The sequence below is a fragment of the Salvelinus alpinus genome, chromosome 22 (assembly GCF_045679555.1).
Source record: "Salvelinus alpinus chromosome 22, SLU_Salpinus.1, whole genome shotgun sequence".
NCBI lineage: Eukaryota > Metazoa > Chordata > Actinopteri > Salmoniformes > Salmonidae > Salvelinus > Salvelinus alpinus.
Genome location: NC_092107.1, coordinates 18,589,962 through 18,615,752, shown reverse-complemented (window position 1 = coordinate 18,615,752; position 25,791 = coordinate 18,589,962). Strand labels below are relative to the sequence as shown.

Below are 25,791 nucleotides of genomic sequence, written 5' to 3'. Positions count from 1 at the left end.
TACCAGCATGTCGCTTGAGTTTCTGTGTCCGGCGTGGCGGGAATGTGTTAACTATTGAGTTTTAAATACTAGGGTTACGAAACTTAATGCAGAACATTCCAATTTTCATGATTCCAAAAAGTGTGTTTGTGTCTTGGTAATCTCACTCGCTAGGTTTATAGTGGTACTACAGTATATTATCACTACGGCAAATTATATATATATATATATATTTTTTTTTTTTTTTGCCGATAATATACTGTAGTACCACTATAAACCTAGCTATATATATATAATGTGGGCGGCAATATATATATATGTTGTCGAAGAAACACTGTTTTAGTAAGTAGTTTAACTTTCTCCTCTCCCCTTCGCTAATTCTCTCCTCCCTCTGTCTCCCAGGCCCCGGTTAAGAAGGGCGTGTCACGGGTGGACAAACAGTTGCGTCGCTTTGCCGACATCAAGCGTATGACGAAGACGGGCCACGCGGTGAAAATCAGCGTCCAGGGCAACCGGATGCCCCTCTGATTTTTAAAAAACTTCTAGATTTTTTCCGACTTTTTATTTTATTTCTCCTTTTTTAATATGTTGCTCCTATAGCGTGGGCCCAGTTCAAATGGTTCATCCTCATGACTTTCTTGAAGTGATTGGCTACGTGAAAGCATAGGTTTCACTGATCCAGTAATATCAGAGCTGTGATTTATTCCAAGGAAGGGAGGATAGAATAATGCAATTATTTCTTTGATTTGGGCCAGGGTCCGTGCGCTTTAGCCAACTCCTCTAACTAACATGACAATGTTTAGACGAGTTGGCTCAAGCACATGGGACCATTCCCTATACAAACCCCCTCAGCCCAGCCTGAATGGATGATAGTGGTGTGGCTTCACAGGCTGGGATAGATTCACGTTACAGCGCGATTGAGCAGACATGCAGCGTTTACCAAACCATTGCAATCGCTCCATATTGTTTTACTTTGTTTCTAAAGAAGCTGTACAGACGTAGGAGCTGCCTGTGTGTCTCTACTGTGTGCTGGTTGGTTCCGAAGTTACTTTCATAATAAAGAGGGTTTCACCAGATCTCTTGATTTCTCTTCTTTATTTGAGAAAGGTTACCTATGGCCTTGAACTATATCATTTCACTACTGTTGATGTCTTAACAGGACGACGCATTGATTTGAGTGAAATAATTCAAACTACTTATTGCAACACATGTACTGTTAAGTTTCAATAAAATTTCATAAGAGTCCTAAAACTTTGGGGTACATTGTTTTTAATGGGGCAGGGAAACTGAAAGTGCTCTGGGAACAAAATCGTACCTGATTAACAATATGCACAGTTTGTATGTGGTCAAATCTTTGGTAACTTGTAATATGTTATTCACAATAAAATGAAATAAGGTAACTAACTGGTTGAAGCTCTATTCATTGCATTTCTATCCGCAATGTTCTGACATGATATCCAATTTATACATCATGACTTAAAATGCAGTTATCTGAACGCTCTGTTGCAGTGTATCCTCGGAACTGACCCTCTGGTGCAACTCACATTCCATAACTTGTGCATTTCTGTAGCGCTAAAAAGGATTGGACAGTTGTACCCTATATGGTTTAAATTCCTCAGAGGGCAATTAAAAGCTAATGCCTATCAGATCCAATCTACATAAATTGTTTAGGGGCTAGGGTTTGACTTGGAATTCATTATCAGCCACTCCCAATTTGTTCCTTGTCCCTAACCCTTCGTTCTTCGCAGGTGTGTAAGCAATATGGTAAAGCGCCACCACTAAACTGCTTGCACCTTATCCAGACCCTTCAGATGATCAAAGCTGCAAATCATCGAAGGGCGGGCCAAGGGGTAGGGAGTGAACTGAGATCGTCTCCGAGCTGCACCTCAGGTATGTGAACTGTTATGCACCTGCCTTTTCTATAGTATCTTGTATCCAGGGCAGGTAGTTCCCTAGCCGGGTGTAGATGCCATACTTCCCCTTGGCGGCACACTTCTCCCCCCAGCTCACCACCCCTGTGAGGAACCAGGTCCCGCGGTAGTTGACCACAAAGGGACCCCCACTGTCCCCACTGCAGGCGTCCAAGCTGGCCTCCAGGTAGCCGGCGCAGAACATGTTGTCCGTGATGACCTGCTCCGTGGAGCGGATGCACTTCTGCTGGTCGACCACGGGCAGAGCGACTTTCCTCAGGAAGCGCGAGGAGCGCCCCAGGTACTGTGTGGCGCCCCAGCCTGTGACCATGCCCCTCACGTCCTCCCGCTGGAGGTGGAGGGCCAGCTGACCATTGGGAAGGCAGGCGGGCACCGCCACGGGGCTCAGCACCACAGGGGCAGAGAGGTAGACGAGAGCAATGTCGCTATCGAAGGTGTAGTCGTGGAAGTGAGGGTGGACGACGACCTTCGCCACTTTGATCTTCTGCTCGTCTGGGTCGGGACGCCGCTTGTCATAGTCCCCTGTAAAACACAGACAGACAGTTTAAACAGGCACAATGGATCATCAACATGTTGCACTTGTTGAGTTCTGAGAATATGAAATGTACTTATTCATGTCACTAAGGGAGAGTGGGTAATGTATGACATTTACATTGTCAGGATATGTTATTGTTAGCCGGGAGGGATCCTCTGGGAGGAGAAGAGACACCGTGAGTTTGGGAGGAGTGAGCACTTTGGGGTAGAGGTCAGATGAAGTGAGGGAGAACAGATATCACTAAGGTTCTATCTTGCAACAGATGCTTTGGCTGTTCAGGTGTGCAGGAGACTCAGAAGGAAGGGTTAAATATCAGTGCTTGTGTGAAATGTCGTCTGATGCAGCTGTATTGACCCTCTGGGAGAACTTGGTTAAGCTTTCATTGTGTTAGGTTCTGATTCTCAGAGAACAAAAAACTCAACAAAAACTAGAGCATTTAACAGTATGCTCACTCCTTCTAAACAGTGGATCACATAGCCTCACCGATAGTCACATGGTCAGGGGTTTCCTGCATGCAGTGTGCGGCACTGACCACCCACCGCTGACTGATCAGAGTTCCCCCACAGAAGCCATACCCATCCTCCCTCCAGAGCATGACCTGCAGGGACATGGAACAGGTATTAGGGGCCTGCCACAAACACTACATGCATTATGATTTCTGAGATTAGTGCCTGCAGAGCTCCAATCAACACTATCTTACCAACGGGACATTAAAAATGAATATCTTATGTTTCGTCATGGCTAAACAACGACATGGATAACATACAGCTGGCTGGGTTTTTGGTCCATCGGCAAGATAGAACAGTCGCCTCCGGTAGACAAGGGGTGACGATCTGTCTATTTGGTGCACGAAATCTAATATTAAGGAAGTCTCAGTTTTGCTCGCCTGAGGTAGAGTATCTCATGATAAGCTGTAGATCACACTATTTACATGAAGAGGCAATATATTTTTTCGTAGCTGTCTATTTACCACCTCAAACCCGATGCTGGCACTAAGACGGCACTCAACGACCTGTGTAAGGCCATAAGCAAACAAGAAAATGCTCACCCAGAGGAGGCGCTCCTAATGGCCGGGCACTTTAATGCACGGAAAATTAAATCCATTTGACCTAGTTTCTACCAGCATGTTACATGTGCAACCAGAGGAAAAAATACTCTAGACCACTTTTACACCACACACAGAGATGCTACAAAGCTCTCCCTCGCCCTCCATTTGGCGAATCTGACCATCACTCTATCCTCCTGATTCCTGCTTACAAGCAAAAACTAAAAGTAGGAAGTACCAGTGACTTGCTCAATAAGGAAGTGGTCAGATGATACAGCACAGACTGGAATATGTTCCGGGATTCTTCCGATGGCGTTGAGCACTACACCACATCAGACACTGGCTTCATCAATAAGTGCATCGATGATGTCATCCCCACAGTGACTGTACATACATACCTCAACCAGAAGCCATGGATGACAGGCAACATCAGCACTGAGCTAAAGGGTAGAGCTGCCGCTTTCAACCTGTGCCCCCGCAGATTGACTCTGTACCGGTACCAGCTGTACAGACTCGCTTCTGTTATTTTACCTCAATTTATTTTTGTAAATAATTTCTTAACACTTATTTTTCTTCAACTGCATTGTTGGTTAAGGGCTTGTAAAGTAAGCATTTCACTAACACCTTTTGTATTTGGTGCATGTGACAAACAAAATTTGATGTAGTAACCAAAAAAGTGTTAAAGAAATAATAATAATATTTTAGATTCTTCAAAGTAGCTACCCTTTGCCTTTGACAGCTTTGTACAGTCTTGGCATTCTCTCAACCAGCTTCATGAGGAATACTTTTCCCACAGTCTTGAAGGAGTTTCCATAGATGCTGAGCACTTGTTGGCTGCTTTTCCTAAACTCTGCGGTCCAACTCATCCCAAACCATCTCATTTGGGTTGAGGTTGGGTGATTGTGGAGGCCAGGTTATCTGATGCAGCACTCCATTACTCTCCTTGGTCAAATAGCCCTTACACAGCCTGGAGGTGTGTTTTGGGTCATTGTCCTGTTGAAAAAACAAAATGTCCCACTTAAGCGCAAACCAGATGGGTTGGCGTATCGCTGCATAATGCTGTGGTAGCCATGCTGGTTAAGTGTGCTTTGAATTCTAAATATATCACTGAGTGTCACCAGCAAAGCACCCCCACAACATCACACCTACTCCATGCTTCACCGTGGGAACCACACATGCGGCGATCATCCGTTCATCTACACTGCGTCTCAAAGACACGGCGGTTGGAACCAAAAATCTCTAATTTGGACTCATCAGACCAAAGAACAGTCTCTTATTATTATTGGTGTCCTTTAGTAGTGGTTCCTTTGCAGCAATTTGACCATGAAGGCCTGATTCACACCGTCTCCTCTGAACAGTTGATGTTGAGATGTGTCTGTTACTTGAACTCTGAAGCATTTATTTGGGCTGCAATTTCTGAGGCTGGAATGAACTTGTCAACTGCAGCAGAGGTAACTCTGGGTCTTCCTTTCCTGTGGCGGTCCTCATGAGAGACAGTTTCAACATAGCGCTTGATGGTTTTTGTGACTGCACTTGAAACTTTCAAAGTACTTGAAATTTTCCAAATTGACTGACCTACATGTCTAAGTAATGATGTACTGTCGTTTCTCTTTGTTTATTTGAGCTGTTCTTGCCATAATATGGACTTGGTCTTTTACCAAATAGGGCTATCTTCTATATACCACCCCTACCTTGTTACAAGACAACTGATTGAGCAAACAAAGAAGAAACCTGTTAATTTAAATGCATTCCAGGTGACTACCTCCTGAGGTTGTTTGAGCTTTGCACACTTGTGGCATACTCTATCAAGGCAAAGGGTGGCTACTTTGTAGAATCTCAAATAAAAAATACTTGAACACTTTATTGGTTACTACATTATTTCATAGTTTTGATGTCTTCACTATTATTCTACAATAATACAAATAAAGAAATGCCCTTTAATGAGTAGGTGTCCCCAAACTTTTGACTGGTACTGTATTTATAAAAAATAATGCTGCATTGTCGACAATACACAATTGGCTCGAATCCCGACGTTGTGTCCTTCACATGTAAGCTAAAGTTCCTTTGCGTGTTTCATTTATAAATCACATATTTTCTTATTGAACAAGTTCAGGTAGTACTCTCAGATGAGAACTATTTCACTTTGTTCCCAACTTTTTCTTTCCGATTTGTGCCTACGGAACACCACCTCGTAGGCCTACCTGCCATGGACTTCCTCCCTGCCTCTCCAGCTGCCCTCCCACTATCCGGTTGTCATTAACACCCTCCATGTGTTCAGTGCTGTTCCCCCCTGGCTGGGTTGAGTTAATCCCACACAGGGTGGAAGTTGAGTTCCCTTCTCCCTCCAAGGAGACGTTGAGGTTCCCGTCAGAGTTGCAGAGGGTCAAGGCCTCGGACTCGTCCAGCAGAGAGCGATGCAGGGAAGCCTCACTCTGCTTCTTCCCACAAGCGAACGCCACTGGCAATAAATGTACAGTAAAACCATAACCATCTAGAGCATATGCCTCTAGAGACAGTAAAGAAATAGGTGATTTGTTTTTCAGTGCTTAGTCTACCTGCTTCAGAGCAGGTCTTGCCGTCCTCATCTAACTGGTAGCCCTCTGCACAGCTGCACTGGACCCCTGTGGTGCGCTCCTGGTTGGTGCAGTAATGCAGACAGCCGCCGTTCTTAAACTGGCACTCAAACACCTCTGGAGGAACAGAACAAGGTTCAACGAAATGGCCATTTTATGGTATTAGAAGAGTAGAAAAGAATTGACTCTTAAATTGTATTTTATTGAGCAGGCAATTAGCTCTTTTTTTTTTACCTGAAGGATCCTACAGTATCAATCTAAATTAGCATACAAATATTTCCTACTACAGTAATTAGTTTGCTAGCAAGTTTTATAAACAAGTCCTAATTCTATTGTTTAGATAGGGCATTCAGACCCCTTGACTTTTTCCATATTTTGCTACGTTACAGCCTTATTCTAAACAGTGCATGTCAGAACAAAAACCAAGCTATGACAAAATAATTGTCCGTAAGAGCTAAGAGACAGGATTGTGGCGAGGCACAGATCTGGGGAAGGTTACCAAAACATTTCTACAGAATTGAAGGTCCCCAAGAACACAGCAGCCTCCATCATTCTTAAATGGAAGAAGTTTGGAACCACCAAGACTCTTTGTATAGCTGGCCGCCCAGCCAAACTGAGCAATCGGGGGGGGAAGGGCCTTGGTCAGGGTTGTCACACTGACAGGACAACCATCTCTGCAGAACTCCACCAATCAGGCCTTTATGTTACAATGTCCAGACGGAAGCCACTCTTCAGTAAAAGGCACCTGAAAGACTCATAGAGAAACAAGATTCTCTGGTCTGATGAAACCAAGATTTAACTATTTGGCCTGAATGCCAAGTGTCACGTCTGGAGTAAACGTGGCACCATCCCTATGGTGAAGCATGGTGGTGACAGCTTCCTGCTGTTGGGATGTTTTTCAGCGGCAGGGACTGTGAGACTAGTCAGGATCGAGGGAAAGATGAACGGCGCAAAGTACAGAGAGATTCTTGATGAAAACCTGCTCAAGAGCGCTCATGACCTCAGACTGGGGCGAAGGTTCACCTTCCAACAGGACAACGACCCTAAGCATACAGCCAAGGCAATGCAGAAGTGGCTTTTGGGACAAGTCTCTGAATGTCCTTGAGTGGCACAGCCAGAGCCCGGACTTGAACCCAATCGAACATCTCTGGAGAGACCTGAAAATAGCTGTGCAGCAAAGCTCCCCATCCAACCAGACAGAGCTTGAGAGGATCTGCAGAGAAGAATGGGAGAAACTCCCCAAATACAGGTGTGCTACGCTTGTAGGGTCATACCCAAGAATACTCAAGGCTGTAATTGCTGCCAAAGGTGCTTCAACAAAGTACTGAGTAAAGGGTCTGAATACATATCTATACATTTGCAAAAATCTGTTTTTGCATTGTTATTATTGGGTATTGTGTGTAGATTAATATATTAAAATAATTTAGAATAAGGCTGAATACTTTTGTAATATGTTGGTTTTCCCTTAGATGGGAGCAAAATGTGAAAGCAATGTGGAGAGGTCACATTACACTCATTCAACTACGAGAAGGGTTGTACAGTAACTTCTGCAAGTGGTTTTCCAACAACTGTCCTGTAAGTGGTCCAGTGAGGTCAAATTCACAAAAGAATCCGCCGTGCCATAACAGTTGGGACGTGTTGTACAATGATTGTAGACCAGAGGAGGCTGGTGGGATGAGCTATAGGAGGATGGGCTCATTGTAATGACTGGAATGGAATAAATGGAACAGAGTCATATGTTTGATATCGTTCCATTTATGCCATTGCAACCTCCTATAGCTCCTCCCACTAGCCTCCTCTGTTGTAGACGTGCCAGTGTGAACGGCACCAGTCCTGTAACAGAGCAATATTCAGTGTGGATTCCAGTCTATGACTGGGAGGTCCAGGGTCATGTAATTCAGGAGGTGAGAGTTTATAGACACAGGAAAACAGATGTATTATGACTGAGTAAAAGCATACCTATTGCACAGGTTTTCCCATCGTAGCGTGGGGGACACAGGCAGAGGTATCCATCCCGATCGATGGTGCAGATTCCTCCATTCTTACATGGGTTGTAGTGGCAAGGATTTAGATCTAATTCACAATTCATACAGAGACATCTCATCAAAGCTTTCCTTTTAAGTGGCAATGTGGATTTTTGATGTTTTCAAAAAAAAAAAAAATCTAATGAAGCCATACGGTACTCACTCTTATACCTATACCAAAACTCCATCTGTAAGATAAAACAAAAAGGGACGCAGTCAGTTTGAATGTGGTATTTTGAGCTGTATGCGCTTTAGCCTACTCCTCTGACTATCCTGTGATGTAAGAAGGCCTGGTTACTTACACCTTGCATTAACATGTGGGCGGGTGGGTTTATGGTCATGAAATATTTTGTGAATAAGGGCGGGCGGGTTGAATAAAGAGAAAATAATGCATAATAAAAATCCATAAATGTATACATTCTTGTGCAATTCGTATCTATAGGCTACATTGAGTTTTTCTTTCAAAAAAAAAAATGTTTTAGAAGGGAGTGTACTAATCTTATGAAGGTATCTGTAAATCATATGTGCAATGGAGCGTATGAGGACGACTCTCCGGGAAAATCTGTCTTCCTCCAGCAGGTGGCGTTTTTCATCCATCAAGCAAGGACTATTTGTATGAAGGTCAATGAGAGAGTGTCAAATTTTTGTCAACAAAAACATGAATGGTTATTTGATCGAATAGAAGTTGTTTCGATGCATATTCCTACCATTTCTCTTCATTGAATATAGGCGGTTTATGTCAACAACCCTCATTGAGTATTCAAAAAATGATTACAATAACGAGATGTATCCACCAATCCAAAGAAAGAATAGGAAGCTAGACAGCCCTCTGTGCTGCTTTGTAACTCCCCAGGTTAAGAAGAGACATTTTTAATTTAACCAGGTAGGCCAGGTGAGACAAGTTCTCATTTACAACTGCGACATGGCCAAGATGAAGCAAAGCAGTGCGACAAAAACAACAACAACAGAGTTACACATGGGATAAACAAACGTACAGTCAAAAACACAATAGAAAAATCTATATACAGCGTGTGCAAACTGAATTAAAGAGGTAAGGTATTAAATAGGCCAATAGTGGCGAAGTAATTACAATTTAGCAATTAGACACTGGAGTGATATATGTGCAATTAGAAAATACTGGTGTGCAAAAGAGCAGAAAAACTCAAACAAATATGGGGATGAGGTAGGTAGTTGGTTGGATGGGCAATTTACAGATGGGCTGTGTACAGCTGCAGCGATCGGTAAGCTGCTCTGACAGCTGATGCTTAAAGTTAGTGAGGGAGATATGTCTCCAGCTTCAGTAATTTTTGCAATTCGTTCCAGTCATTGGCAGCAAAGAACTGGAAGGAAAGGCGGCCAAAGGAGGTGTTGGCTTTGGGGATGACCAGTGAAATATACCTGCGGAAGCGCGTGCTACGGGTGGGTATTGCTATGGTGACCAGTGAGCTGAGATAAGGTGGAGCTTTACCTAGCAAAGACTTATAGATGACCTGGAGCCAGTGGGTTTGACAAATATATAGCGAGGACCAGCCAACGAGAGCATACATGTCGCAGAGGTGGGTAGTATATTGGGCTTTGGTGACAAAACGGACAACTTGATATACTGACAACATGTATCTACCAACCAGTAAGAATTCCGGCTCTCACAGACCTGTTAGTTTTTAAGAAGCCCTCCTGTTCTCCACTCATTACCTGTATTAACTGCACCCGTTTGAACTCGTTACCTGTATAAAAGACAACTGTCCACACACTCAATCAAACAGACTCCAACCTCTCCACAATGGCCAAGACCAGAGAGCTGTGTAAGGACATCAGGGATAAAATTGTAGACCTGCACAAGGCTGGGATGGGCTACAGGACAATAGGCAAGCAGCTTGGTGATAAGGCATCAACTGTTGGCGCAATTATTAGAGAATGGAAGAAGTTCAAGATGACAATCAATCACCCCCGGTCTGGGGTGCCATGCAATATCTCGCCTCGTGGGGCATCAATGATCATGAGGAAGGTGAGGGATCAGCCCAGAACTACACGGCAGGACCTGGTCAATGACCTGAAGAGAGCTGGGACCACAGTCTCAAAGAAAACCATTAGTAACACACTACTCCGTCATGGATTAAAATCCTGCAGCGCACGCAAGGTCCCCCTGCTCAAGCCAGCGCATGTCCAGGCCCGTCTGAAGTTTTCCAATGACCATCTGGATGATCCAGAGGAGGAATGGGAGAAGGTCATGTGGTCTGATGAGACAAAAATAGAGCTTTTTGGTCTAAACTCCACTCGCCGTGTTTGGAGGAAGAAGAAGGATGAGTACAACCCCAAGAACACCATCCCAACCGTGAAGCATGGAGGTGGAAACATCATTCTTTGGGGATGCTTTTCTGCAAAGGGGACAGGACGACTGCACCGTATTGAGGGTAGGATGGATGGGGCCATGTATTGCGAGATCTTGGCTAACAACCTCCTTCCCTCAGTAAGAGCATTGAAGATGGGTCGTGGCTGGTTCTTCCAGCATGACAACGACCCGAAACACACAGCCAGGGCAACTAAGGAGTGGCTCCGTAAGAAGCATCTCAAGGTCCTGGAGTGGCCTGGCCAGTCTCCAGACCTGAACCCAATAGAAAATCTCTGGAGGGAGCTGAAAGTCCGTATTGCCCAGCGACAGCCCCGAAACCTGAAGGATCTGGAGAAGGTCTGTATGGAGGAGTGGGCCAAAATCCCTGCTGCAGTGTGTGCAAACCTGGTCAAGAACTACAGGAAACGTATGATCTCTGTAATTGCATACAAAGGTTTCTGTACCAAATATTAAGTTCTGCTTTTCTGATGTATCAAATACTTATGTCATGCAATAAAATGCAAATTAATTACTTAAAAATCATACAATGTGATTTTCTGGATTTTTGTTTTAGATTCCGTCTCTCACAGTTGAAGTGTACCTATGATAAAAATTACAGACCTCTACATGCTTTGTAAGTAGGAAAACCTGCAAAATCGGCAGTGTATCAAATACTTGTTCTCCCCACTGTATGTGAGAATGCTATTCATTGACTACAGCTCAACGTTCAACATCATAGTGCCCACAATGCTCATCACTAAGCTAAGGACCCTGGGACTAAACACCTCCCTCTGCAACTGACGGGTTGACTTCTTGACGGGTTGCCCCCAGGTGGTAAGGGTAGTAGGTACAACACATCCGCCACGCTGTTCCTCAACATGGGGGCCCCTTATGGGTGCGTGCTCTGCCCCCTCCTGTACTCCCCATCCTTAAGTTTGCTGATGACACAACAGTTGCAGGCCTGATCACCGACAACGATGAGACAGCCTATAGGGAGGAGGTCAGAGACCTGACCGTGTGGTGCAAGCTCAACAACCTCTCCCTCAACGTGGTCAAGACAAAGGCGATGATTGTGGACTACACTATCGCCCCATAGCACTCACTTCTGTCATTATGAAGTGCTTTGATTGGCTAGTTAAGGATCATATCACCTCTACCTTACCTGACATCCTAGACCCACTTCAATACCGCCCAAATAGATCCACAGACGATGCAATCGCCATCGCACATCCCATCTGGGCAAGTGGAATAGCTATGTAAAAAAATGCTGTTCATTGATTATAGCTCAGCATTCACCACAATAGTACCCTCGGGCCCTGGGTCTGAACCCCTGCCTGTGCAACTGGGTCCAACTGACAGACACAGCAAACCTTCTTGCCACAGCTCGCATTGATGTGCCATCCTGGATGAGCTGCACTACCTGAGCCACTTGTGTGGGTTGTAGACTCCGTCTCATGCTACCACTAGAGTGAAAGCACCGCCAGCATTCAAAAGTGACCAAAACATCAGCCAGGAAGCATAGGAACTGAGAAGTGGTCTGTGGTCACCACCTGCAGAATCACTCCTTTATTGGGGGTGTCTTGCTAATTGCTTATAATTTCCACCTTTTGTCTATTCCATTTGCACAACAGCATGTGAAATTTATTGTCAATCAGTGTTGCTTCCTAAGTGGACAGTTTGATTTCACAGAAGTGTGATTGACTTGGAGTTACATTGTGTTGTTTAAGTGTTCCCTTTATTTTTTTGAGCAGTGTATATAAAAAACATTTGTCTTAATTTCCACAATTAACGACTAATATGCGTAATAACGTAGGCAGTTCATGCGAAGGATTGTTAGCCATAACCAGGATTTCCATGACAAATTTCATTTTTGTCAAGCAATTATTTTAGTAAACAATTATTGTGATTCATCCTATATTGTCCCTAACATCATTACCACATAGCAACAGATGTGGGATACACACACACGCACCCTCATACACTCCTACACCCACCCCACCCTTCCTCTACAAACAACCACGAGCCGAGCCAAACTCAAGAAATTACTTGATCTGCGAATGCAAATACAGTTGTAGCCGTTTGAGAAGGCATGCAAAATTTAACAAGAATGGGGAGATTTGATTAACCAATCAAATCCTACATGATGGAGTGTTGTAGAGGTAGACCGATTATGATTTTTCAACGCCGATACCGATTATTGGAGGACCAAAACAAGCCGATACCGATTAATCGGCTGATTTTTTAAATTTATTTATTTATTTGTAATAATGAAAATTACAACAATACTGAATGAACACTTTTATTTTAACTTAATATAATACATCAATAAAATCAATTTAGCCTCAAATAAATAATGAAACATGTTCAATTTGGTTTAAATAATGCAAAAACAAAGTGTTGGAGAAGAAAGTAAAAGTGCAATATGTGCCATGTAAAAAAGCTAACATTTAAGTTCCTTGCTCAGAACATATGAAAGCTGGTGGTTTCTTTTAACATGCATCTTCAATATTCCCAGGTAAGACGTTTTAGGTTGTAGTTATTATAGGACTATTTCTCTCTACACCATTTGTATTTCAAATACCTTTGACTATTGGATGTTCTTATAGGCACTTTAGTATTGCCAGTGTAACAGTATAGCTTCCGTCCCTACCTACCTGGGCTCGAACAAGGAACACATCGACAACAGCCACCCTTGAAGCATCGTTACCCATCGCTCCACAAAAGCCGCGGCCCTTCCAGAGCAAGGGGAACAACTACTCCAAGTCTCAGAGCGAGCTACATCACGATTGAAACGCTATTAGCGCGCACCCCGCTAACTAGCTAGGCACTTCACAACTGTTACACCAGCCTAATCTTGGGAATTGATAGGCTTGAAGTCATAAACAGCTCGATGCTTGAAGCACAGGGAAGAGCTGCTGGCAAATGCACAAAAGTGCTGTTTGAATGAATGCTTACGAGCGTGCTGCTGCCTACCACCGCTCAGTCAGACTGCTCTATCAAATATCAAATCATAGACTTAATTATAACATAATAACACACAGAAATACGAGCCTTATGTCAATAATATGGTCAAATTCGGAAACGATCATTTCGAAAACAAAACGTTTATTCTTTCAGTGAAATATGGAACTGTTCCGTATTTTATCTAACGGGTGGCATCCATAAGTCTAAATATTCCTGTTACATTGCACAACCTTCAATGTTATGTCATAATTACGTAAAATTCTGGCAAATTAGTTCGCAACAAGCCAGGCGGCCCAAACTGTTGCATATAGCCTGACTCTGTTGCACAGAACGCAAGAGAAGTGACCCAATTTCCCTAGTTAAAAGAAATTCATGTTAGCAGGCAATATTAACTAAATATGCAGGTTTAAAAATATATACTTGTGTATTGATTTAAGAAAGGCGTTGATGTTTATGGTTAGGTACACATTGGTGCAACGACAGTGCTTTTTTTTGCGAATGCGCTCGTTAAATAACCGTTTGGCGTAGTAGGCTGTGATTCAATGAGAAATTAACAGGCATCGATTATATGCAACGCAGGACAAGCTAGATAAACTAGTAATATCATCAACCATGTGTAGTTAACTAGTGATTATGTTAAGATTGATAGTTTTTTATAAGATACGTTTAATGCTAGATAGCACCTTACCGTGGCTCCTTGCTGCATTCGCATAACAGGTAGTCAGCCTGCCACGCAGTCTCCTCGTGGAGTGCAATGTAATCGGCCGTGATCGGTGTCCAAAAATGCCGATTACCGATTTATGAAAACTTGAAATCAGCCCTAATTAATTGGCCATTCCGATTAATCGGTCAACCTCTAGAGTGTTGTGACCATTTCCCCAAGCATCTCTGTGCAGTCAGACCTTTGATTTTTTTGTGCCACCAGGGCCACAATTTGCCTCCTCTCAGATTGTCCAAGAGTGACATCAGTTGAATTTACATAAAGTTCTCTTATTACAATATATAACAAAAATATCACACAACGCAGCTAGTGTTGCCAGCACTACCTCCAACAGAATCCCCACCGGCTAGATACAAGGTTGTCAAGGTTCTCATTAGCAGAAATCCCTTGTATTTTATGCTCACCCATCTGGAGATTTTGGCTTTGTTGGACCAACCCTGCCAGGCAGGTTCAGAAACTTAAGAGGGCGGGGCTGCTTTTGTGGGTCTCTGACAGCATTTATCTTTCTGTCTTGGCTGCGTATAGCATACTTGCAGTAGGCCTATGAAAAGGATAAGGACTTCTCCTTAGTGTATGGGTCGCTCAGGTGGGTATCTAGGGTATAGGGTTGGGGACTGTGCCATCATGAAAGGACAATAATTAAATAAACTATATTTATAATTTATTTTTGAAATGTATATCCCATATCTGCACACAATTGAAAGCTCTCTCTGTCATAACTCCTGCTCGCAGACACACATGGGCTCTGGCATTTGCAACCATTTTCCTTTTTCACTCACTTAACTCCACACACATCACAATACACCCGCACATACCCACATACTGTGCCTTCTATGTCCTATGTTTGCTGTGTTTTTACCATGTTGATTCCTACCTAATTTGACGCTTTGGAGTACTTTTGTGTTCCAGTTCCGTATATTTGAAGAGGTATTTTTTCAATAATTATCCTTTCTTCTAATGCAGTTTTTTAAATCAATTTATAAATACTATAAATAGAAATACTACATTCCCTATCTTGAATGGTATAGTGTATTTGTAGTTTATTTCTTTATCAATTGTTGTATTTGATTGTTTTCCTATTATTATTTTTTTATTACAATCCGTACCATGGATAGTATTGGGTGTTCCATTACTCGACTCCTCTATGGGAACGTTGTAATATTTAGAATAGTCATGGAGTAGTCTTGGTGTCTCGGAACAATTGGTTATCAATATACAGTTATTCGACTACAAGAGTTCCAGGTTTCCCTTTTAATCTATTCACCTTGAAGAGTGGGTACAGAACTTTGCGCCGTCCGCAATTTCCTTCAGGATCGGATGATTCATGCATATTTTCATGCCAGCAACTCTTTTACCCAGGCTTTTAACCATTATTTTATCTTTAAAGAATGCACATTTGGCAACGATTGGGATCTCATATCTCTGTGCGAAACGGTGTACATGCTGAGTTTGATTTTGCGACAGTATCGCCTGGGATCTGTAGTGATTCAAGAAATAATGATATCACCTGTCACGCCCTGACCGTAGAGAGCCTTTTTATGTCTCTATTTGGTTTGGTCAGGGTGTGATTTGGGGTGGGCATTCTATGTTCTTTAGTTCTATTATTTGTATTTCTATGTTTTGGCTGGGTAGGGTTCTCAATCAGGGACAGCTGTCTATCGTTGTCTCTGATTGGGAACCATACTTAGGTAGCCCTTTCCCTCCTTTCAGTGTGGGAAGTTAACTTTGTTTGTGGCACATAACCCTTAAGCTTCATGGTTGTTTTTCTATTGTTTATTGTTTTTGTCGGCCTCATCCTAATAAAAAGGAATATGTACGCTCACCACGCTGAGCTTTGGTCCTATTCATTCGACGGCCGTGACATCATCACACTCTCAGGATCTTCACACTCCGTCTTTGATAAGTACCAGATTTTCTCTCATCGATCTACTGTGGTCTGTATTTCAAGTAAGGCTCGTCTCAGAAACATGTTCTCCTTTTAAAGTTCTTTAACGTCCATTTCAACCGTATTGACTGTTCCTTTTAGGTTGTTTGTTTCTTTCTCCATTGTCCCAGCTTTTCGTCACTCATCTCGAGGCTCGCCTTCAACTCCTTTATAGCTTTACTGACTAGTTCAAGTATGCCCAGTTTATCATTTGTCGACTTTAGTAAATCGGTTTCTACACTTACCATTCCCGGTGGGGAAAAGAATAAATTGTCTGTGTTCGTCGAGGGGTCTTGTTTTCTTTTGGGGATTGGTTCTCCATGCTTTACACTCCGACATGTTTGGGTGTTGATTGTATTGGTGATATTGGTCGATATATTTATCTAGCCTTATAATTTGTTGTGTTATTTTCCAGATTGAAGGTTATTGCCCACGAGTATGTGGAGTGAAGTGCTAATATTTAGTTATGCTGCACCACTGTTTTCAGTCCGCCGTGACACCTATGCCTATTGAATCCATCCAGAAAGTTAATTTAGGCAAAAATGAAAGGAGGCTCACTCATGTTTAGGCTATCCTAACGTCCAATTCTTAAAAAACAGGTATCAACTACAGTAACAGTCCAAAGTTTGGACACACCTACTTATTCAAGGGTTTTTCTTTATTTTTTAAAACTATTTTCTACATTGTAGAATTTTTATTTCACCTTTATTTAACCAGGTAGGCTAGTTGAGAACACGTTCTCATTTACAACTGCGACCTGGCCAAGAATAAAGCAAAGCAGTTCGACACATACAACAACACAGAGTTACACATGGAATAAACAAAAATAGTCAATAATACAGTAGAAAAAATCTATATACAGTGTGTGCAAATGAGGTAAGATAAGGGAGGTAAAGGCAATAAACAGGCCATGATGGCGAAGTAATTACAATATACCAATTCAACACTGGAGTGATTGATGTGCAGAAGATGAATGTGCAAGTAGAGATACTGGGGTGCAAAGGAGCATGATAAATAAATAAATACAGTATGGGGATGAGGTAGTTGGATGGGCTATATTACAGATGGGCTATGTACAGGTGCAAGTCCCCAGCTCCGGAACATCCATGCCTATGCGGGGGCGACCATTTCGGGCAAGGACACACACTCCCTGGGTGTCGAACACGCAGAAGCAGCATTTGACGACCCTCGTCATGCATCCATTGCAGGGTTTTTGCTGCTAACACCCTCCAGCGGAGAGTGCGCAGAGCAGCCCGACGTAGTTTGTCTCCCACTTTTAACTCGAGCGGGGAGACTGCCTCACAGACACCGCCCTCATAGGCTGACATCTTTGATGGCTAACCCAAGGACCTTAACCCACTTTTCCTTTCGAGCCGAAGGAACTGTTTGGGCCAGGTGTCGCCGCCATGAGAACTTCAAAAGGAGGGCGATGCCTTCAACTCCTGTCTGCCCCGTAGACTCAGGAATGGTGGCTACCTGGCCTACCCCTCCACAAGCCAGAGCTGCGTGGCAGGGAGAGGGCAATTAGCTGGCACCAGAACTTTCTGCCAGATCTACCCCACAGTTCAGGGTAGCCAACAGTTCAATCCATGTTCTGGCCTGCCTCCTCTCGTGTGGTGCACAGACTTTCTCCCCACCACTATGGGGGAGAGGCACATTTGTGCTCATAAAATCCTACCCTTTGTGCAGCTACTCATTTTCATGTGTTTACTCTCAAGGAAGATGGAGGGAATCCACTATGCCCTCTGTGCCACGGCTCTCCCCCCAGTTAAAGTAGCTGGGGCAGGATGGCAAATTGTCAGTCGCCAGCAAGCACCGTCCCCATGTTCCAGTGTGTTAACACTTCCCATTTAAAAAAAAGCCTCTGTTGTATCCAGGCGTCATGCCAAGGACAATGAAAAATATACATTCTCCATAGCCACCTGAGGGCGCTCGGGCGTCACTAGTGAGCGAGAGTTGATCAAGCTGTGGTCAAGTCGTTCACCTCAGTTGGCCTGCAGGACGCTCGTTTTCACTTAAGCATTCTGCCAGTACACAGGAGGTTTCTGAAGTTTGCTTTTCAAGGCACAGCCGATGAAGTGTAGTGGCGAACATCAACCGACAGATTGACTACACAGACTATCTGCCAGGATTATTCTTTGGCGCAGAGCACACTTACTGCCCATACACACGGCTCATGTCTCGGGCGTACTGAACTCATTTTCCAGAGGGAATCCCCATCTAAGGGACTGGAGACTCCTTCCCCAAGTGGTGAAACAGATCTGGGAGAGATGGGGTTAAGCGTCCGTAGAGCTCTTCGCATCACAAGAAAACGCTTACTGCCTGTTGTTTCTCGTGCTAGCAGGAGACGCACCACTGGGGTTGGATGAGGGTGTTGCTTTACACTTTTCCTCCCCTCACTCCCCACTCTGGCCAGACTGAGGGGAAAAAGGCTTATCCCTCATCTTGATAGCCCCTCAATGGCAAGGCAAGCTCTGGATAACGCAGATCACTCTCCTGCTATATGACGAGCCTTGTCAACTACCGTTACTAAGTAGACGGTGTGAAAGAAGCCGGCGCAGGGGATGGCTGCCGTTTTATGGGCTCTTAACCAACCGTGCAAATTATTATTTTTTTTCATATTGTTTAATTTATTTTGTACATTGTTGGATTCGACATTTTGAACATTGAGATATTAAATAAATGATAGGAAATACGCTTAGAATCAAAGGAGAAAGAGACTGGGCCTCTGTAGAAAGACGGATAGCAGTGGAATGTGTTGGGGACGGGAGCAGAGCACCGTGTTGATACAGGGGAGACAGATTGACATCTGTGGATTAGATGAAGGAGGGGTTGAGGTCAGGAGATGAGGACAGATTCCCTTAAGGGAGTAATAAGGGTTTGGTATCCTGTTACCCTCTTTCTGTTGAACCATAAGATGTAAGGATTGGAGAGAAGGTGTGTCTTAAGTAGGATGTATAGAACTGATGGAGAGAAATGTTTTGGTGTCTGAATACAGCTGTACAGAACTTTTGGGAATAATTACACTTGGTTAAAGCTCCTCTAGTGTCCGTGAGTTATTTACTCTGAAAAATAAGAACCTAACAACATAATTTTGCTGCTACCGTCTCTTATCACCGAAAAGAGCTTCTGGACAGTGATTACTCACCTTGAACTGGACAAATCATTTTTAACGAGTCGGACGAGACACCCGAGCAGGCCCTCATCCCCATAATTCGCAGGAGATCGGGGTGACTTGTGAGGATAATCTGCCTTTGCCATCGGTACTATTGGCCAACGTACAATCGCTGGATAATATATTGGATGAACTACAAGCACGTATATCCTACCAACGGGACATTAAAAACTGTACTATCTTATGTTTCACCGAGTCGTGGCTGAACGATGACATGAAAATAACATACAGCTGGAGGGTTATACATTGTATCGGCAGGATAGAACAGCAGCCTCTGGTAAGACAAGGAGTGGCGGTCTATGTATATTTGTAAACAACAGCTGGTGCACGATATCTAAAGAAGCCTTGAGGTTTTGCTCGACTGATGTAGAGTATCTCATGATAAGCTGTAGACCACACTATCTACCTAGAGTTGTCAACTATATTCTTCGTAGCTGTCTATTTACCACCACAAACCGATGCTGGCACTATGACCGCACTGAATGAGCTGTATACGGCCATAAGCAAACAGGAAAAAGTTAACCCAGGGTGGCACTCCTTGTGGCCAGGACTTTAATGCAGGGAAACTTAAATCCGTTTTACCAATGACGAGATGTGCAAAAAGAGGGAAGAAAACAATACACCAGTGGTTCCCAAATGTTTTATAGTCCCGTAACCCTTCAAACATTCAACCTCCAGCTGCGTACCCCCTCTAGCACCAGGGTCAGTGCACTCTCAAATGTTGTTTTTAGCCTGCCACACACACACACTATTCGATACATTAATTAAACATAAGAATGAGTGTGAGTTTTTGTCACAACCTGGCTCGTGGGAAGTGACAGAGCTCTTATACGATCAGGGCACAAATAATAATATAATAATAATCAATAATTTTGCTCTTTATTTAACCATCTTACATATGAATAACTCACCACAGGTTAATGCGAAGGGTGTGCTTGAAAGGATGCACATAACTATGCAATGTTGGGTTGTATTGGAGAGAGTCTGTGTGTGGATAATGATTTAAGACAGTCTGTGCTTGTATTTAGTTTTCATGCCAGTGAGGGCCGAGAATCACTCTCACATAGGTACGTGGTTGCAAAGGGCATCAGTGTCTTAACAGCACGATTTGCCAAGGCAAGATACTCTGAGCGCAGCCCAATCCAGAAATCTGGCAGTGGCTTCTGATTAAATCCAATTTTCACAGAACCGCTTGTTGCAATTTTGATGAGGCTCTCTTGTTCAGATATCGGTAAGTGAACTGGAGGCAGGGCATGAAAGGAAGTACCTGCGTAATTGCGCACCCAACACACTCAGGCGCTTCGCTATATCACATTTGACATTGACCATAAGCTTGAGTTAATTTGATCACAAAAAAATCATACAATGATGGAAAGACCTGTGTGTTGTCCTTGTTAATGCAGACAGGAAAGAGCTCCAATAGCCTCAATTTTGTCCAGCACATTGAATATAGTTGCGTAGAGTCCCTGAATTCTAAGATTCAGATCATTCAGGCGAGAGAAAACATCACCCAGATAGGCCAGTCGTGTGAGAAACTAGTCATCAGACAAGTGAAAATTATGGTCAGTAAAGAAAACTTTAAGCTTGTCTCTCAATTTAAAAAATACATGTCAATGCTTTGCCCCTTGATAACCAGCGCACTTCTGTATGTTGTAAAAAAGTTACATGGTCACTGCCCATATCATTTCATAGTGCAAAAAATACACGAGAGTTCAGGGGCCTTGCTTTAACAAAGTTTTCACTGTAGTGTCCAAAACGTCTTGCAAGCTGTCAGACATTCCCTTGGAAGCAAGAGCTTCTGGTGGATACTGCAGTGTACCCAAATGGCATCGGGAGCAACTGCTTGCATGCGCGTTACCACTCCACTATGTCTCCCTGTCATGGCTTTTGCGCCATCAGAACAGATGCTCACATGGACCGTTAGTGGAATTCCTGCGAGAGAGTAATGGTTAATGTGATTGGATGTTAATTATTTGACTAGGCTACCTGTATTTGACATTGTGTTGTTATTTCGCTGAACACTAGATGGTTTCATTTTATTTTTGGCAGTGAAACGAGGCTACTCAGGTGAGAAAAAAACCTCACCCAAATGTATAGCCACGTTGGAAAATATAAATGGACTGTTTGAAAATGTGAAGAAAAGAAATGTCGTACCCCCGACGGCATTGCGCGTACCCCAGTTTGGGAATACCTGCTTTAGATCACCTTTACTCCACACACAGAGACGTGTACAAAGCTCTCCATCGCCCTCCATTTGGCAAATCTGACCAGAATTCTATCCTCCTGATTCCTGCTTAAAAGCAAAAATTTAAGCAGAAGGCACCAGTGACTCGGTCAATAAAAAAAGGGTCAGATGAAGTAGATGCTAAGCTACAGGACTATTTTCCTAGCACAGACTGGAGAAATGTTCCGGGATTCTTCCGATGCCATTGAGGAGTACACCACATCAGTCACTGGCTCCATCAATAAATGCATCGATGACGTCGTCCCCACAGTGACTGCACGTACATACCCCAACCAGCAGCCATGGATTACAGGCAACATCCGCACTGAGCTAAAGGTTAGAGCTGCTGCGGAAGCTTATAAGAAATCCCACTATTCCCTCTGACGAACCATCAAACAGGCAAAGCATCAACACAGGACTAAGATCGAATCTACACCGGCTCCGACGCTCGTCGGATGTGGCAGGGCTTGCAAACTATTACAGACTACAAAAGGAAAGCACAGCAGAGAGCTGTTCAGTGACACGAGCCTACCAGATGTGTTAAATTACTTCTATCCTCACTTCGAGGCAAGTAACACTGAAACATGCATGAGAGCATCAGCTGTTCTGGAACAACTGTGTGATCACGCTATCCGGAGTAAATGTGAGTAAGACCTTTAAACAGGTCAACATTCACATTCACAGACGGATTACCAGGACGTGTACACCGAGCATGCGCTGACCAACTGGCAAGTGTCTTCACTGACATTTTCAACCTCTCCCTGTCTGTAATACTAACATGTTTCAAGCAGACCACCATAGTCCCTGTGCCCAAGAACACTAAGGTAACCTGCCTAAATGACTACCGACCCGTAGCACTCATGTCTGCAGCCATAAAGTGCTTTGAAAGGCTGGTCATGACTCACATCAGCACCATTAACCCAGAATGCTAATCATTGACTATGGCTCAGCGTTCAACATCATAGTGCCCTCAAATTTCATCACTAAGCTAAGGACTATGGGATTAAACACCTCCCTCTGCAACTGGATCCTGGACTTCCTGACCCGCCGCCCCCAGGTGGTAAGGGTAGGTAACAACACAACTGCCACACTGATCCTCAACATGGGGGCCCCTCAAGGGTGCGTGCTCAGTCCCCTCCTGTACTTCCTGTTCACTCATGACTGCACGGCCAGGTCTGACTCCAACACTTTCATTAAGTTTGCAGAATACACAACAGTGGTAGGCCTGATCACTGACAATGACGAGACAGCCTATAGGGAGGAGGTCAGAGACCTGGTCGTGTGGTGCCAGGATAATAATCTCTCCCTCAACGTGATCAAGACAAAGGAGAAGATTGTGGGCTACAGGAAAGATTCTCATCGGCGGGGCTGTAGTGGTGCAGGTTGAGAGCTTCAAGTTCCTTGGAGTCCACATCACCAACAAACTAACATGGTTCAAGCACACCAAGACAGTCGTGAAGAGGGCACGACAAAACCTATTCCCCCTGAGGAGACTGAAAAGATTTGGCATGGGTCCTCAGATCCTCAAAATGTTCTACAGCTGCACCATCCTGACAGTTTGCATCACTACCTGGTATGGCAACTGCTCGGCCTCCGACCGCAAGAGACTACAGAGGGTAGGTACGGCCCAGTACATCACTGGGGCCAAGCTTCCTGCCATCCAGGACCTCTATACCAGGCGGTGTTAGAGGAAGGCCCTAAAAATTGTCAAAGACTCCAGCCACCCTAGTCATAGACTGTTCTCACTGCTACCGCACAGCAAGCGGTACCGGAGCGCCAAGTCTAGGTCCAAGAGGCTTCTAAAGAGCTTCTACCCCCAAGCCATAAGACTCCTGAACATCTAATCAAATGGCTACCCAAACTTTTACGATGCTGCTACTCTCTGTTATTATCTATGCATAGTCACTTTTAAGAACTCCACCTACATGTACATATTACCTCAATTACCTCGACTAACCGGTGCCCACGCACATTGACTCTGTACCGGTACCCCCTGTATATAGCCTCGCTATTGTTATTTTACTGCTGCTCTTTAATTATTTGTTACTTTTAGGTGTTTTTCTTAACTGCATTGTTGGTTAAGGGCTTGTAAGTAAGCATTTCACTAATACCTGTTGTATTTGGCGCATGTGACATAACATTTTAGTTGATCTGCTGACCCAAGCAAACATAGAGATTTTCAAGGCCCTCTGTGTCCAGGACGAATGCTGTGCATAAACCTGGGTAGGGCGAGAGTCTTTGAGCAAAAGCAAACAAGTCTTTGTGCCCCTCTCTCGTCAACAGTTATGTGGAAGCTATTATATTGGCCTATAAAAGCAAGGGGTTACAGCCTCCAGAGGGTCTAAGGGCTAACTCCATCAGAGGTATGGCTACCTCTTGGGCACTGTTCAAAGGCATCTCCTTACAGGAGATTTGCTATATGGCTTGTTGGGCACCCCCTCATACTTATATGAGGTTCTATAGACTAGACGTCACTGCGTCCTCTTTGTGCATATTGTCCTTAGCGTCGGGACCTCCGAGGGTTGATATTGAGAGTACCTGGCTTCGGCAAGCGTGTGCGATATGGGAGTTGGCCGTATCCCACTAGTGAGATGTCAAAACGAATAATTGAAAGAGAACTAAAGGCTACTTGTGTAACCCCAGTCCTCTGATATTATGAGTGAGACATCTCACCACATTCCCCTACGCGCAAGCTCAGAGGCCAGGCGGGTGACTCTTTAGTATGAGGTGAAGGGCTTCGATAGATGTACATGATTGGTTCTTCAAGCTACTTAGGAGATTCTGGTTAATTCCACTAGTGAGATCTCTCACTCATAATATCAGAGAACCGGGGTTACGCAAGTAACCTTAAGTTTGTCTTCCAGTCAAGATGATCCAATCACTATCTAATCAAGTCTCGGTGAGTCTACACATGGTATTAAAATGTATCTCTTATTGGTCCACTGTGACCAGATGAGGGCACAAATCAGAATGTGGTCAAAATCTGGACATAGGACACATGTTAGCGCAAAGTATAAACAGAGCGTTCATAAGCTTCAGTGCATCAGTGCGCATTCCCTGGACCAGAGCTTTCATGTGATGGAGCTGTGCTAGTACCGTCTTCTCCTTGGTCTGGAAGATCTCAGCAGCCTCCTCCTGGGAACAGGTCTCCTCGTAGCACTCCCGCTCCAGGTTGCCGGGCATCATCTCCTCAAGGAAGAAGTTGGCCCTGGGCCGCCGGGGCCCTCGGAGCAGCTGCACTGCATGCCTCTGCTCCAGAAACACTGGGTACAGTGGAGTAGGGTGAAGTCGCCACTAGACGTTGATCTTGAATCAGTTTAGCATTTTCCCCACTTATGGTTAAAGTTAAGATTGGGGGAGGGGAAGCTGATCCTAGATCTGTACCTAGGGGAAACTTCACCCCAGAGCGGGCACAATGCTTTAGTCCTGTGTGGCTCAGTTGGTAAGAGCATGACACTAACTAGGGCAGGGTTGTGGGTTCAATTCTCGCAGTGATCACCACACATAAAACATGTTGGCCTATGTACTGTAAGCTGCTTTGAAAAAAAAAAAGTGTCTGCTAAGTGGCATTCATATACAATACTGACATCTGCAACCCAGACATTGACGAGGGCCTCAAGAGCATAGATTTGCTGGTTTTAGTTGTGTAGCTTAATCATATCACTGAATTGAGTTATATTTGAATGTATGACACCCATCACAAACGTAAATATCTCATTAAGTATCTAGTAAGCTGGAATTGAGGTGGTTTAATTAACGATTGCAAATACAGCACAATAAATGGGCCCGTTCCACTCTGACTACAAGGTGAGGTGTTACCTTTTGATTCAAACAGGGAACAGACAGAGACCAGAAGTACTGTGAGGAGCCAACCGTCAGACTGTGACATTCCTGCGCTCCAGGTAGAAGTTGAAGGGAGGGAACTGGGATCAGCTAGACTTTTCTGTGTGGACAAAAGTATACAAAATGGTAAGAAAGGCAGGAACTGGAATAGGTAACCAGGAGTGCTTTATCCATATTACCACATAGAATTTCCTTGGTAAAAACAACCAAATTGACAGTGCTAATCCTTTAGCAGTAGTGGTCTGAATTTATGAGAATCCTATTGTTGTCTTTACTTAATCCGTGTCCATGTAGTACATACTTTGAGATATCTACTCTGTGCCTGGAGCACACATTACCCCTTCGGTTCACTAATCAAGATTTAGTTATGAGAAATAACCTACCGTTTTCTGTGGGTGTCTGCTAAAATGGTGGCATTTCCCCACAAGCTCGGCTATTGATCTTTAACTAGATTCTAAATGTTGACACAGTGAATCATTGGCACTGGCCAGGGCAGCGTTCAAGGCACTCGACAGTTTTGCACT

General features: G+C 43.9%; 2 protein-coding genes across 5 annotated transcripts in view; one reads left to right on the top strand and one right to left on the bottom strand.

Moving 5' to 3' along the window:
• Positions 1–1,055, top strand: part of LOC139549174 (protein IWS1 homolog) — a 35,771-nt gene extending 34,716 nt beyond the window's left edge. For all 4 annotated transcript variants that reach the window (XM_071359344.1, XM_071359341.1, XM_071359343.1 and 1 more), the window contains one exon: positions 382–1,055. In XM_071359344.1, the coding sequence (XP_071215445.1) occupies positions 382–507 (126 nt within the window). In that variant the 3' untranslated portion in view covers positions 508–1,055. The remainder of the gene's footprint in view (positions 1–381) is intronic.
• A 176-nt stretch (positions 1,056–1,231) lies between these two features.
• LOC139549175 (coagulation factor IX-like) lies at positions 1,232–25,742 on the bottom strand. The gene is made up of 9 exons (XM_071359346.1): positions 25,651–25,742; positions 25,244–25,367; positions 24,521–24,687; positions 8,251–8,275; positions 8,023–8,136; positions 6,046–6,180; positions 5,692–5,948; positions 2,929–3,043; positions 1,232–2,432 (listed from the first exon to the last, which is right to left on the bottom strand). The coding sequence occupies exons 2-9, from the start codon at positions 25,311–25,313 to the stop codon at positions 1,882–1,884; spliced, it is 1,434 nt and encodes a 477-aa protein (XP_071215447.1). The 5' UTR covers positions 25,314–25,367; positions 25,651–25,742; the 3' UTR covers positions 1,232–1,881.
• Positions 25,743–25,791: the final 49 nt, after the last annotated feature.